Source organism: Saccopteryx leptura, chromosome 2 (genome assembly GCF_036850995.1).
Source record: "Saccopteryx leptura isolate mSacLep1 chromosome 2, mSacLep1_pri_phased_curated, whole genome shotgun sequence".
Classification (NCBI taxonomy): Eukaryota; Metazoa; Chordata; class Mammalia; order Chiroptera; family Emballonuridae; genus Saccopteryx; species Saccopteryx leptura.
Window position 1 is genome coordinate 248956123 of NC_089504.1, and position 15815 is coordinate 248971937.

The 15815-nt window shown below is 50.4% G+C and overlaps 1 protein-coding gene across 4 annotated transcripts in view; it reads left to right on the forward strand.

Moving 5' to 3' along the window:
* AACS (acetoacetyl-CoA synthetase) overlaps positions 1–15815 on the forward strand; it is a 211220-nt gene that overhangs the window by 33675 nt on the left and 161730 nt on the right. For 2 of the 4 annotated variants that reach the window (XR_010749389.1, XR_010749388.1), the window contains exon 18: positions 1867–4451. Coding sequence is in view for 2 of the 4 variants with exons in the window: in XM_066371181.1 (XP_066227278.1) it covers positions 1867–2004 (138 nt within the window). In the remaining 2 variants the exon portion in view is untranslated. Of the gene's footprint in view, positions 1–1866; positions 6461–15815 lie in introns of those variants that run through there. The other 2 variants (XM_066371181.1, XM_066371180.1) reach the window with 1 other exon arrangement.

Here is a 15815-nt window from a genome sequence, read left to right on the forward strand (position 1 = left end):
CTAATTTTTTTTTTTTAAAAGATGTATTTATTGATTTTACAGATAGAGGTAAGAGAGCTGGGGGGAATGAGAAAAACCAATTAATAGTTGCTTCACTTGAGTTGTTCGTTGCTTGCTTGTTGTATGTGCCTTGACTGGGGAAGCCCAGGGTCTTGAATCGGCAACTCTATGTTCCAGGTCGGTGCTTTATCATCTGCACCACCACAGCCCAGGTCTGTTTCTTTTTAAAATAGCGTCCACACATGTCTTTTGTGTTTTGATTTTACAGAGGAAGGGTCCCACAGTTTGGGCGTTTCCCCCCCAACCCCCACTTGACTCTTGGTGACTTTGTGGAGACGTTGGTCCTCAGGGACAGGAGTTGTCAGGGTCTGTACCATATTGCCTTTTAACAACGAGGGCCCAAGGTGTCCTTCAGTTAGCCAGGTACTGTCTGCACCTGGCGTGTCTTGGGGACGAGACTTTGTTTTTTTCCCCTGGCTTTTCTTTGATGTAAAAGAGCCCATGTCCTCTGCTGCCAGCATGGTCATCCCCAGCCTGTCTGCTTGTGAGAATGTGGGACGACCTAGGAGAGGGAGACTGTGGGCGGGCTGCATCCCTGTTCTCGGCCCGACTCCCATCAGCCAACTCTGAGCTGTCCCCTCTCCACTGCCTGTCTCCTGGGCCGGTGGTTGTGCTGAGGGTTCCCGAGTCTTTTCAGGAATTGCTAGAGCCCGTGGTCTGAGTTAATGGCGTGCGTAGGACAGGGTTTGCTCTGTGCGTCACCGAGCTGGGGAGGGTCTGGCCCAGCCACGGGAACTTGAGGTTGGTCACAGCCAAGGGAGACAGGCTCTGGGTATCTGAGGCCTCATCAGGTTGGCATGACTGCTCTGAACCAGCATGTCGTTGTGCTGGGTCACAATTTAGACGCCTACCCCCACTCTTGGGTAGGGGTACCCCAGCAGAGCCGGGGCGGGGGGGGGGGCGGAGAGCTCCTGCCTCTCCCAGCCTCTCCCACCAGAGGAGGTAGTAGTGGTCCTTCCTCTGAAGCATCCTCTTGTTCATTTTGTCGGCTGATGGAACACAGGAGTTATTAGCTGCCACGAGCCATTCTTGGCACTTGTGTGTGAGGCTCAGACACACATAAAATACGTGAGGCTCTCGCTGTCCAGGCAACGGACTAAGGGTGCAGTGAGACTGGCAGGCCCTCGGAAGCCAGCTCTTAGATGCTTAATTAGTTCACATGTCGACTGAGTTTTTCAAATGAGTGAATTTTAATTATGCCATGAGTTAGAAAAAAAGTGTTACCGGTAAGGAGAGATCAGGGTCCCAGCGGCATTATTAAAGAGCTCTGTTGTTCTAGAAGCTTCCTGGCCCCCTAAACATGCCAGTGCTTTTGGGATTACAGACAAGCACACGTGTGACGACAGAAAGTCACTCCCCTGCCTCTCAGATAAACGCTTTGACTTCTTTGCAAGCTTCATGGGGCTCTTGGATGCAGCTCTATTTCCAGCTGCTGATTGGTGACAAAGTCATAGGAAGACTGAAATAACAGTCACAGCGAGCCTTTATAATATAATGAAGTATAATACAGTAAATATAGTGAAATTAGAGTGAAACATTGTCACAAGGCGGTCCTGAGCTGGGCTCACTCCCTTCACATCATGGTCACCCCTACTCGGGTTAGAAACTGGCCCCCAGCCTCCAGACGTGCCGGCATCTGCGTGCTTTGGCAGAAGGCCCCTCCGTGCAGTGCGGCCGCAGGCTTGCTCAGAGCTGAGAGCTGTTCCCTTTCGGGCCGGTCTGGTTGGATGTGTGTGGGTGGCAGAGCCCAGGTCCCCCCTTTAGGCTGAAACGCCATGTCTGTGTTTTGTCTCCCCTCTCTGGCAGTATACCCTCAACGGCAAGAAGGTGGAGGTGGCAGTGAAGCAGGTGATCGCGGGGAAGGCTGTGGAGCACCGCGGGGCCTTCTCGAACCCCGAGGCCCTGGACCTGTACCGGCACATCCCCGAGCTGCAGGGCTTCTGAGCCGCACACGCGGCCTCCCAGCCTGGCCGTCGGTGCTGCGACGTTCGTGTGTCCAGGGGGTGGCTCAGTCACCGCCACTGTCCTGAGCAGGGTGGCGCTGTGTCTATGGGCTTGGGAGGACTCTGCGCTGCATCAGGGGTGCCCGGTGTGCCACACGCCAGCACGCGGTCCTGACCCGGAGTCCAACAGTGCGTGGGGGCCGTGTCTGTGCATGTGTGCTCTCCTGTGCACATGCAGGAGGAGCAGGGGCTGCCTCTGTGTGCAGTCATGGCTAAAGCCTGGTCCCGTGTGTGGCGCTGGCTGGCGTCCTTGCAACAGCACACCCCCAAGGAGCCGTCTCGTCCTTAGACCCTCAGGGGTCCACTTGGCACTGTTAAGGTGCACGTCGGTTCCTCTCTGCTTTGGTCTCCGGTCTGGCCGTTGCCCCTCAGGGCCTGTCGGCTGCACATCAGCTGTCACCAGGGCGTGGCTCGCTGTGACACCCACCCCTCTTATAGCTGGTTGTCAGGACCCAGTGGTGACCGCAGTGTGCTGTCTCTGTGATGGACAGAACACATGCTGTTCTGATGGGACCATGTGTCACCTTAGCCGAGCAGTGGGCACTGCCCAGAGAACAGGTAGTCCGCTGGACAACCTCATTAAGGAGAGACAGATGGTAGGAAACAACAGCCACTCAAACATCCGCGGTGCTGGCTCCCCGGTGACGGTGACATGCCTTGGCCCCAGCATCACTTTGAGACCAGCCCCCCACCTGCTGGCCAGCTGCCTCCCTCCTCTCCGTGGTGGCCGCAGATGGCACTATGCCTTTCGTCTGCCTCCTGGTCCCGCCACGCACGACCCCCTGCAGCGTCAGGAAGCTTTACCTCTACAGTGCCACCTGGCCAGGGGCTGCCTGGACTCCATGTCCTGCTCGTCCTGCTGGCCTGTTCCTCCTCAGGGCTGCCTTCCGACCTCTGCGAACTTGCCCTAGCTGGAGGGCTCCCACCCACCTGCACCATGCCCACCCCACCTTCTTGCCATGCAGGCTCCTAAGGAACCCTGGGACACCGTGTCTGGTGACTTGATCCTGGTCCCCACCGACCCTTTGACCGCACTGCTCTGCACTGGTTTCGAGTTCTCCACCGTCACTGTGGGCACCTGCTCCCGGCCCCTCCCTTCACTCTGAGACCTGGAGGACCCCCTGTTTGCTCATTCATCTGGATCCCAAGCCCCTGGCACAGGGCCCGAACCCCCACGTGTTGGGAAAGGCATGTCCTTCACCTTCTAACCCACCTCTGACTGTGGATGTACGTGGGTCACCCTTCCCTTGGGTCTTCAAATGCCCAGGGTGAGGGTCTCATAGGGAACAAAGTCTGTCGAGGGCCCAGCCATAACCCCTGACACTGGGCTCCAGCACGAAGAGGGGAAAGCGCACCCAGATTTACAGGTGTAGTCATTAGGGTGCAGGTTGAGCACCCCGAGTCTGGCTTGGTGAGGCAAGTTTTTCTCCTGTAACAGCCCCAAGGTGACTCTGTGGACCAGGGTGGGTAGGTGGCTTTATTTCGTGATTAAGCCCTAGTGAATCCTCAGGCAGTCGGTGTGGAGGGCCCCTGAGCATCTGGTGTTGTCCTGGCCTGACCTGAGCCTTGGGCGGGGCTGGCCGGCCAGTTGGTGACATAGGAAGGATGAGCCCAGCCCCGGGAGATAGTCAACAACCAAGGTTCTCCCTGCTCGGGACTCACTTTCCCAACAACCCTGTTTTTGTGTTTGCATTTTGTGGTTGTTTTGGGGGGCAGTTCTTGAATGTCTAGATTGATTTAAAAAAAAGAAAAATCGCACCGCAGCAAGGACCATCGCTGTATGGTTCCAAGCCACTCTGAAGCCGTCACCAGCCCTGTCATGTGCTCCAGCCTCTAATTAGATCTGGAGGGGAATCAATTCATGTATCATGAAACTAAAAGACGGGGATCTGTGAATGGCGTGCCCCATTGTTCCGGCTTGATTGAAATTGTGGGTTTTGAAAAGGATGCTATTTATATTCTTAAGACAATGGCACTTTCAAAAGGATCCAGTTGCTGGGGTCTCGTATGTGATGTCTGGGGAAGTGGAAATTCTCAGATTTTTTTAGAATGAATGTTTTCTTGGATTTTTTTTTTTTACCTTTAATTTCTTTCTTTCTTTTTCTTTCTCCCTCCCACCCTCCCTCCCTTCCTCCTTCCTTTCTTCCTTCCTTTTAAGTGAGAAGCAGGGAGGCAGAGACACAGACTCCTGCATGCGCCCCTACGGGGATCCACTTGGCAAGCCCCCTGCCCATCTGGGGCCGCTGCTCCATTGCTTGGCAACTGAGCTATTTTAGCACCTGAGGTGAGGCAATGAAGCCATCCTCAGTGCCCGGGGTCAAGTCACTTGAACCATTCGAGCCATGGCTGTGGGAGGGGAAGAGAGATCGAGAGGAAGGAGAGGGGGGGGTGGTGGAGAAGCAGATGAGTGCTTCTCCTGTGTGTCCTGACTGGGAATCAAACCTGGAACTTCCACACGCTGGGCTGACGCTCTACTGCTGAGCCAACTGGCCAGGGCCATTTAGTTTATTTCTTGTATAAGGGAACTTTAGGGACAGACACCTTTTCTGATACATATATGTTTTCTCTCATCACCACAATTGAGACTCCTTATACCCTTCTTAAAAAATGGAGGCACAGTTTCCAGTTCCTTCACTCGTGGACCTGTTGCTTGATGCATTTCTACTTGCCCCTATCTAGTGCTTGCTTGCGTTTTGCTTTTCCATCCAATCCAATATGGAGAGGTCCCTAGATAGTTGATCAAAAAGTCCACTTCAATCCTGGAGTTGAACATGAGCAGAGACAGGCCACATACAGTTTGCCCGGCCAGCTCTCCCAAATTTTTTCTTGTTCAGGTCGGAAGAAGCAAGCACGTATTTCATTCTGGCCTTATGGATACATAGCTGCATCCCAAGCACATCCATTTTCTTTAAGGATCCTTGGGTTTTCAGTTTTTCTAGGCAGTTCTAATGTTGCCCAAATAAGAAAGGCCAGGCCTCCACATATCCCCCTTGACACGACTAGCGTTTTCTTTGTTGCCCTACCCAGCCTCTCGGGCCGCTGCCCCACAGCCTCCGCCCTGTCCAGAGTCTCAGCCCCTAGGGCCCTTCGTCTCCAAAGCACCAGCGGAGAAGTTCACCGGCAGTCACAGTTGCTGGGGTAATTTCATCCTGGGCATCCAGCAGTCACAGAGCTCTGAGATGGTCATGATGAACATGGTCATCCAGACAATAGGAGAGAGTTAGGTTGTTGTTCATGTAACTCACTCAACAAAATGTGTTACCGGAACAAGCCATGGCTTGTGTTGCCTGCCACCCACTTTTTTTTCCTTTTTGCCATGTTCACGAGAGACGGGGACCAAGTAGGTATATAGTGTCTTTAATTCAGATGAGATCAGATGCGTTCAGGGTGGTATGGCTGTAGACAGGTCTTTAATTCAAACTGCGGCAACTTAGCCCTCGCTGGGTAGCTCGGTTTGTTGGAGCGCTGTCCCGGGGTGCAAAGGTTGCCAGTTCGATTCCCCGGCCAGGGCACATACAGGAGCAGCTCGACATTCCTGTCTTTTTCTCTCTAAAAAAGAAAAAAATTGCAGCATCTTGAGAAGGCGAGGAGTCCGTCCAAAAGAATTGTCTTCTCTTTCTTTGTTGCTTTTCTCTTTTTTTTCCGAAACAACCTGACTTGGGAGTGATCTCTCTCCACCGATGAGAATGTCAGGTTCTTGCCAAAGTGTATTTCGCATAATTGCTTTCATGTTTAGCGTCGGCACGCGCGTGTTGATGGCTGTGAGGCAGATGTGACAATTCCATTAGCCCTGGGTTCTTGCATGGTTGACCTTGCAAATTGAATTCGGGGAGGTCAGACCTTCCACCTTGCTGCTTGATTTCACACTTGCCTGTGTGGGGAGGGGGCCTTGGAGGTGGGGGCTGAGATTTCAGGGCCCGGGTGCAGATAGCAGATGGCCACTGCAGCGTGGCCCCCCTAACACCTCCCCATAGTGTCCTGGACCCTCTCTCCGCTCCCCAGACCGAAGGCGGCAGCCCTTGATCGATGGGCTGCTGCCCGCCATGGTGTGAGTAGCCACTCTGTCAAGGTGACAGTGTCATTTTTAATATTCCATCTTCAGAGCCGAGGTTTTATTTTTAGGTTAGGGCCCAGCTGGCCTTCCCAGACAGAGAACCTCAAAGAATTTTTAGGGCATGGTTCTTGACCCTGGGTGGCTGGGGGTGGGGGCTTTGCAACAATCCTCAGGCCCACAAGAAGTGCTCTCTGGGATGCAGGAAATGTTCCCACACGGTGCTTACTTGAACTTCTAGGCATGTACAAAAAAATCGAGCTCTGGTGAAGATGTGGAGAAATCAGGACCCTTTTGCATGGCTGGCAGGAATAGGAGATGGTGCAGCAGCTGTGGGAACAGCCTGGCGGGTCCTCAAAAAGCGAGAGCCCCCCTGTGACCCAGCAGTTCCCCCCTTCAAACTGGACCCCAGAGGGTGGAAGGCAAGCGCTTGGGTGTTTGTATGCCTGTGTTCGCTGCCGCACCACTCACAATGGTGGAAAGAGCCCGACAGATGAAAGGAGAAACAAACATGGTCTAGTCATCCAATGGGATCTCATTCTTCCATAAGAGGGAATAAAATTCTGATAAATGCCATGACGTGGATGAACACTGGAAACACACAGAGAAATCGCCAGTCACAGAAGGACGGGCACTGTTTGATTTCACTTACACATGATACGAAAATAGGCTTTGCCCGTTTTTTGGCCTCTTTGTGTTCACAATATGGCTGCTGTGGCATTGGCATCACATCCACACACGTATGTGACAGTGGCAGGATGTGGGGTGTGGGGAGACCAGTGCAGCAAGAAATCTCCCATCCAAGTACTAACCAAGCCTGGCCCTGCTTAGCTTTGGAGATCAGACGAGATCGGGTGCGTTCAGGGTGGTATGGCCGTAGACAATGAGAAATCTCTGTTGCCCGCTCTGTGGGAAATATTTTCTCCAGAAATATCCCTGGAAACCTTCCCCTCTGATTTGCTAGGCTGAGCTGTTTCTCATTGCCACCCCCCCCCCCCCCAGCTACAAAAGAGGCTGGGATGAATCTGGATTCCTTTTTTTTTCTTTTTTTGTTTTGACATAATTCCAGACTAAAATAAAAGTTGCAAGAATAGCACAAAAATGTTTCCAATGTTCTTTAAATTCCCCAAATGTGAACAATTGCTTTATTCTTTTTTCCCTCCCTCTCTCTCACACACACACACATATATGCACATGTGTGCATACATATATATGTATATTTTTCTGATTTGAGTCAATTGCCGACATAATAGACATAATGTCCCTTTGTCCCTAAACACTTCATTGTGCATTTCCCCCAAAAAATCAAAACAAAGATATTTCATTACATAACCACAGCACAATGATGAAAATTGGGAAATTCACATGGAAACAGTGCTCTCCTCCAATCTTCTGACTAGTTCCAGATTTCGCCAATTGTCCCAATAATGTCCTTTGTAGCAGAACCAACCCCGGGTCACACGTCACACTCACCATGTTCCCCTTGGTCTCCATTAGTGGAAGGCACTGCTCTGCCTTCGGTGACAGGGACGATGAAGGAGGGCAGGGCAGTGATTCGGCAACGTGCCCCTTGTGCTGGGTGTCTAATGGTTCCTCCATGTTCAGATTCTGATGTGACCCTCTGGCAGGACCGCACAGAGCTGATGCTGGAGGCTCCATGGGGCCACATGCTGTCGACGGATCCTGTTCCTGGCAACGTGAACTTGGACCCCTTGGGTGATGGAGCCGTGCCAGGCTCTCCTCTGTCAAGTTCTGTTTTGCCTTTGGATGGGCTGCTGTGAGAGTGGGCATGGCTTTGGACGGGCCGCTGTGAGAGTGGGCTGGGGTCGTCAGCCTGCTGGGACGACTCCAGTCTCACACATCTGAGTGTGAGAAGCTGCCCCTCTCTGGTCATGGCTAACCGAGTTGGTGGGGGTGGCGTGGGGGGGGGGGGGACAGTCCCTAAGAAGCAGATTTGATTCTTTTTAGCTATACTTTCTAAGGACCGCACGTGTGCCAGGCCCAGGCACGGTCTCACAGAATACAGACAGTCATACGTGACACTGTCTACCCTCACTGAGCACCCTGCCCAGCAGAGGGCAGGGACTGAGGCTTCCTGCACACCTACCAGGTGCCACGCCTGAGGCTGGGTTCTCACACCCACTGCCTCTTTCCAAGTGGCACATCAGCTCCAGGGGACTGCTGCGGGATAAGAACTTGGGGAACAGTTCATTTCCAACCAAAGACACCATTCACAGCTATCTCTGAGTTCCAAATCAGCTTCATGTCACTTGAGGACTTTTTTTTTCTTTTTAAAGCACCTGAGCTTCTGGTCAAGACAGCAGGTAGGTAAACACGGTACCTGCACCCTCCCACGACCACATCAAAATTACAGCCAGCCTGCAGAACAACAGCATTCAGAACTGCTTACACTCGAGCTGAACGGGAGTCCTACAACTAAGGGCATATAGGAGAAACCACACTGGGACTGGTATGAGGGGCAGAGATGCAGAGTAGGCTGGTCTCACACTCTTGTGTAGCAGATTAAAGTCGTGAAGGAGATCCCAGCTCCTTGGGGATAGCTCCCTGGCAGCTGACCCGCCATGGTGGTTTTAGCCAGTCCTTGCAGCCGATCGGCCTGGGGGTTAATTCCTCCCATTGATGTGCCAACAGCAATCTGGGCTCAACTACTGGAGGAGGGTGAACACAGCCCATGCAGGAAGGGGGACACGCCTGGAGCACCCAGCTCGGGTGACTGGGGAGGCTGTGCCACTGGACTGTACAGGACACCTACTACATCAGACCACCCTACCAAGCCCGGGAGATGTAGCAGCTCCACCTAGTACATAGAAACAAACACAGGGAGGCAGCCAATATGAGGAGACAAAGAAATATGTCCCCAATGAAAGAACAGGGCAAAACTCCAGAGAAAGAACTAAGCAAATGGAGGCAAGCAATCTGCTAGATGCAGAGTTCAAAACACCGGTGTATAAGGATGCTCAGTGAACAGCTCAATAGTATAAGAAAGGAGAAAGGACCAGTTGGGGCCCTGGCCAGTTGGCTCAGTGGTAGACCATTAGCCCAGCATGTGGATGTCCCAGGTTCGATTCCCAGTCAGGGCACACAGGAGAAGCTACCATTTGCGTCTCCACCCCTCCCCTTCTTGCTTTTCTCTCTCACTCTCTTTCTCTTCCTCTCCTGCAGCCATGGCTTGATTGGAGCGAGTTGGTCCCGGGCACTGAAGATGGCTCTATGGCCTCCGTCTTAGGTGCTAAGAAGAGCTTGGTTGTTGAGCAACAGAGCAATGCCCCACATGGGCAGAGCATCGCCCCTTAGTGGGCTTCTCAGGTGGATTCCAGTCAGGGTGTATGTGGGAGTCTGTCTCTTTGCCTTCCCACCTCTCACTGAATTAAAATAAAAAAAAGAGGAAAGAAAAAAAGAAAGGACCAGTCAGAAATGAAGGATACACTAGCTGAAATGAATAACTTACAGGGAATCAACAGTAGCATAGATGAAGCCAAGTATCAAATCAGTGATTTGGAAGATAAGGAAGCAGAAAACACCCAATCAGGACAGCAGAAAGAAGAAAGATTAAAAAAAAAAAAAGAGGATAGTGCAAGGAGCCTCTGAGACAACTTCAAGTGCACCAACATTCACATTGTGGGAGTGCTAGAAGAAGAGAACAAGAAATTGAAAGCCTATTTGAAAAAATAAGGACAGAAATCTTCCTTAACCCTTTGAGTAGTGAGTTTTTTTCATGCTCGCTGAACCCCAGGAGTGAGGTTTTTTCAAAAAATGAAATTAGTCTGACCAGGCAGTGGCGCAGTAGATAGAGTGTCAGACTGGGATGTGGAGGACCCAGGTTTGAGACCCTGAGGTCGCCAGCTTAAGTGTGGGCTCATCTGGTTTGAGCAAAAGGCTCACCAGCTTGGACCCAAGGTTGCTGGCTCGAGCAAGGGGTTATTTGGTCTGCTGAGGGCCCACGATCAGGGCACATATGAGAAAACAATCAGTGAACAACTAAGGTGTCGCAGTGAAAAACTGAAAATTAATACTTCTGATCTCTCTCCATTCCTGTCTGTCTGTCCCTATCTATCCCTCTCTCTGACTCTCTCTCCGTCTCTGTTAAAAAATAAAATAAAATAAAAAGATGAAATTAGTTCCAGTTTTATCATCTTAAAATCATGTTTATATGATAGCCAATTTATGGAAACAAGAAGAACATTCATTTGCCTTTTTTAAATGTTGCCTTACATATTTTAAAAATACTGTAAATCAATCGTACTCTGGATGGTCAGGAGGCATGAGGACGTACGTGAACGTTCGTACTACTCAAACGGTTAACCTGGTGAAGGAAACAGACACACAAGTCTAGGAAGCACAGAGTCCCAAACAAGATAAACCTAAGAGAGACCCACACCAAGACACATCATGATTAAAATGCAAAAGGTTAAAGACAGGGAATCTTAAAAGCAGCAAGAGGAAAGCCATTAGTTATCTACAAGGGAGCTCCCATAACACTGTCAGCTGATTTTTTTTTTTTTTTTAATGACTTAGATTCTTTTTTTTTTTTTTTTTAATTTTTTATGTATTTATTCATTTTAGAAAGGAGAGAGAGAGGGAAAGAGAGAGAGGAGAGAGACAGAGAGAAGGGAGGGAGGAGCAGGAAGCATCAACTCCCATATGTGCCTTGACCAGGCAAGCCCAGGGTTCCGAACCAGCGACCTCAGCATTTCCAGGTCGACGCTTTATCCACTACGCCACCACAGGTCAGGCCTGTCAGCTGATTTTTCAACAGAAACTTTACAGGCAAGAAATATTCAAAGTGGTGAAGGGAGCAGCAAGAAATATTCAAAGTGGTAAAAAGCAAGGACCTACAACCAAGACTACTCTACCCAGCAAGGCTGTCATTTAGAATCCAAGGAAAGATGGAGAGCTTCCCGGACAAGAAAAAGCTAAAGGTGTTCACCACCACCAAACCAGTATTACATGAAATATTAAAAGGTCTCCTTTAAGAAGAAGAAGAAGGAAAAAAGATGAAAAATATGAACAACATATGGCAATAAAGATATACCTATCAACAATTGAATCTAAAAAAGAAACGACAAAATAAGCAGAACAGAAACAGACTCATAGATCCAGCGAACGTATTGACGGTTGTCAAATGGGAGGGGGTTTGGAGGGCTGGGTGTGAAAGATGAAGAGAGTAAGAAGTACAAATTGGCAGCTACAGAATAATATGGGGATATAAAGTACAGCACAGGGAATATAGTCAATAATATTCTAATAACTACGTATGGTGTCCGCTGGGTGCGAGATGTATTGGGATGATCACCTAATAAGTTATGTAATGTCTAACCACTGGGGGAGGGTGGGTTTACACCTGAAACTAATATAATAATGCTTGTCAACTTTTAATTGAAAAATAAAAAAATAGTCAAAAAGAAATAAATAAAAGTATCTGAAATATTTTCCACATCAGGTGCTTCGAGGACCTAATTATGAACCTCATTAGGATTGTTCATTAGTTATATTTTGTCCAATTACTTTAACAAGTTGCCAAATGGAAAACAAAGCCAGCAATTAGCGTGATGTAATGCAGTGAGACACTCAAATCAGGTTACAGAGCACTGTCACCGTGTGCATGTTTTCCCCTCCGTGGAAGACAGGTGGAAGGTGGCGGTGGCTGGTGCTCCACGTGGCTGGCACTCCGTCAGCTCACGAGCTCCATCTGAGATGTGGTGGGGGTGGGGGATGGGGTGGGGGTAGCAGGGCCGCCTTTTCTCTTACACACAGATCAGGGTCAGCAAAACAGAAAGAAACGTGTGAGGGCGGCACCGAAAATGTTTAGACGATAGCATGCAGTATTTATACGTGGTGGTCCCTACTCTAGGCACATTCTCATGCAGTCATTCAGTCTTCCTCCCTGAGGTAAGGGGCTATCACTCCCCCTGTTTTACAGTTGAAGAAATCGAGGCACAGAGTCTGGGTGATTTGCCCAAGGTCACCCAGCCAGGAGGGGCTTGGAGCTGGGCTGGCCCCAAGGGGTCCACACTCTTTTTTTGTGTATGTATGACAGAGAGAGATAGAGAGAGGGACAGATAGGGACAGACAAGAAGGGAGAGAGATGAGAAGCATCAATTCTTTGTTGCAGCTCCTTAGTTGTTCATTGATTGCTTTCTCATATGTGCCTTGACCAGGGGGCTACAGCAGAGCGAGTGACCCCTTGCTCAAGCTAGTGACCTTGGGCTCAAACCAGCGACCTTGGGCTCAAGCCAGCGATCATGGAGTCATGTCTGTTTTCCCATGCTCAAGCCAGTGACCCTGTGCTCAAGCCAGCTACCTCCAGGATTTGAACCTGGGTCCTCCGAGTCCCAGTTCAACGCTCTATCCACTGTGCTACCACCTGGTCAGGGGGTCCACACTCTTGACCACTACTTTCTAATGATTATTGAGTCTCAGAGAAAAATGTGCCTTTTGCAAAATGCAGTGACTTACTTTATCCAAGAAGAGAACTATCAATGAGAAAAAATAACATTGCATTTTAGTTACTTAGTTGTTCACATCAGAATGTATTTTAGAGGTAGGAGTATGAACGCAACTTTCTCAGAATTTGTCATAGAACTAGATCTACTCTCTCGCGTGGCTGTTCTTGATCTATTCACTGTGGCTGAGGGACAGACAGGTTGACCCGACAGGCTACAGTCCCCTGCTCAGTTTGTTCCATGGTGATGTTTTGACAGGATCCTGTTACCTACAACTCGCAAAGTAGAAGAAGCCTGCTTAATGAAATGTGACATTCTTTGGAGTGCCAGGGACAGAAACCTACCCCGTGTGGCTGAAGGAAAAGGAGAGCCTTCATTAATGCCAGTGGAAAGTCCAAGGATGGAGTTCAGGTATGGCTGGATCCAGGACCTCAAACAAGGCCCTCAGTGCTCCTCCTCAGCCATCATCCCCAAAAGAAAACCTGGGTCCTCCTCACAGAAGAAAGGGGATGTGGCAGACCTCCGGCTCACACAGCACTTGCACCTCGCAAAGCATGAGTTCGGGAGGCCTAGTCCTCAGCCAGCTTGTCGCATCACCTCTCTTGGGACTCAGTGTCCACATCTATGAAATGGGCATATGGCAAATGGGTCCCACTCTGCTTCTTTTTCCCTCTCTGTCTCTGTCTCTCATTCTGTGTGTGTCTCTTTCTCTCTCTCTGTCCCTCTGTCTCTGTCTCTTGCTCTGTATGTCTTTTTCTCACTCTGTCTCTGTTTTGCTCCCTTTCTCTGCTCGTCTCTCCCTCTTAGCTGATCTCAGCGCTCAGCTGTCCTCACAGCATCCCTGGGCTCCATGCTGTTAGCAGGAGCTCTACCAGATGGCAGGATGGATTCGAGTTGATAGCTTGGTGCGCATCAGACACAAGAGATAATTCTTAATAATGATGAAAGGCAACAGGCACCCCCTCCAATCAGATCAAGATACCTGGTCAGATGCACACTATCTGCCGCGGTCCTGGCACTGCCACCAGGACGGGCACGATCGTTACTGGAGCCTGGGGTTCATCTGCAGCCTCAGTCCCCTCCTGGTATGATCTCGGGGTGCAGAAAGCCAGGCTCGTCTGAATCTGGGTCAGGGGGGCTGCAGAGAATAGTACCCCTCGAAGAAGTCCAAGTCACAAGGGAGCGTCTTGCAGGTACAGCGGCCGCGGAGCCCTGCTCATGCATGCAAGGGTATGTGGGAACCAGCTTGGTCGGGATGCCCAGATGAGGGGCGAAGATGAGTCCAGCCGAGTCAAGCTGGGGAGGCTCTTATTATTGGAACGATGCCGGGGAAGTGTGGAGTTGTTGAGCATGAGGACGTCCACACAGTGGAGAACGTGCCACTGAATTAGTCTGATGAGGCCATCGCTGCCACTGCGGACCCCTCACGCCCCTGGACCCTGCATACCACTTCTCTGTTTTCAGGGGCAGTTCAGAGCCTGGGTGGCCAAGCTCTGCCCCACGCTCCTGCCCTTGTTGAAAGGGAGGAGAGGCCTTATGCACATGGACTTTGGAGCCAGATGGGGTGGGTTCAAATATAGGCTCTGCCACTTGACTCTGGGTGACGCATGTGCCTCAGTTTATTCATCTGCGAAATGAGGCTAACCATTGTGCCCATCCCAGTAGGGTTGTGTGAAATAAATGACAGGAGACACATGAAGCACATCCAAGAAGTCCTTGAGTAGCATTCTAAGTTTTAGCCTTCACTATTAGTCTTTTGAAATGACCAGTTGGAATTTCACTGTGTCAGGTTGATGGTGTGCGATATCTTTTGAAGACTAGACAGTGGGGAACCACCTGTCCCCCACGTAGAAAGGGAGATTCCCATGACAAGTTCTACCGCAGTAATTCCCTTCCCTTTTCTACACAAATTGATTTATTTTTTGAGGCCCGATTCCTGCCTCCCCCCCCCCAGGTTTCCTGTAATCTCATGGATCTGGGGACATGCCTACCTGTTCCCCAGGATTGCTTTGTGCAAATGAAGTCAGAGCTTTGAAATAAAGCATGCATCTTTCGGTTTACTACAGTCCACACCGCTCCCTATTGCCCTGCACCTGCCCTGTTTCACTTCCTTATCTTACTTAGCTTGGTTTCTGTGGACATTTGAGTTTAAGAGTGCAGACCCAAAGAGCTGGGGTGTTTGGAAGACAAAAAGATGGAACCTCAAAGGCTTCTGTAACTACTTTCATGGGAGCCACATTCCACCCTGAGATAAAAAAACGATATAGGATCTGTTTCTGCTACACGCTGGTGGGGAGGCTCAAATGCATGCAAAGTGCTATCCAGCCTCATGTGGACATCGGGGCCTCTCGTGGGGCCCAGATGACTGGACGTATGTTGGTCCCCTGGGACCAGGACAGTCATGGCAGCTGCTTTCTCTCCCGATATCCCTGGGCTTGAGTGCTGTCACTGGCCTGTCCCACTTGTTGACAGCAGGGGAGCCCACCTCAAGAGAGGTGCCCTCAGCAAGGGTTTCTCAACACCTCCGCAGAGGGTGCGTCTTCTGGGCTTTGCCCAGGGTAGAGTCGCAGGTGTCCACGTCGCCACAGTGAACTCACGCTGCAACCCCTGGCATGTTTGGTCCCCTCCTCTGCAGTGTGCCAGGACAGCCACTCCACGGTCTCACCTCACTAGACACAGCCCACCAGACAAGCTTCAGAGCCCACTCTGGCTGCATAAACTAACACGGTATCCTAGACCCCATTGTGGTCTCTATATAGCGACAAGATCTTGCAATTCTTTGTTGTATCTGTATGTTACCCTGGGCCACACCGTGTACCTGGCCCATGGAGCATTCTAAGATTCTACTTAAGGGTCTGGAGCCAACAGGGGTAGCTCTGGTGGGTCCTAAGAGGGACAGGCATCTTCCTGCAAAGCACCTGCCCCAGGTGAGTTTACCATATGGTTGTTGGGAAAAGGACGGCTAGTCTACTTAGACAGAAGAGGCTTTTGCTTGCAGGGACCAGGATACCTCCCTATTGAGGCTTAATTAGGATTGATTCATCTCATCTATCAAGAATTTGAGAGGTGATTATCTCTGGGTGATGATCAATCTACTCAGTGATGGGTGGGCCAGACATCTCTATAATTCTTTTGGCCTTCTCCTCATGGTCACAAGATAACTGCTGCAGCTCCAGTCATCTCAGCTACATTTAAAGCAGGAAGAAAGGGCTAGGGCTTGGTCAGGCTCCTCCGTTC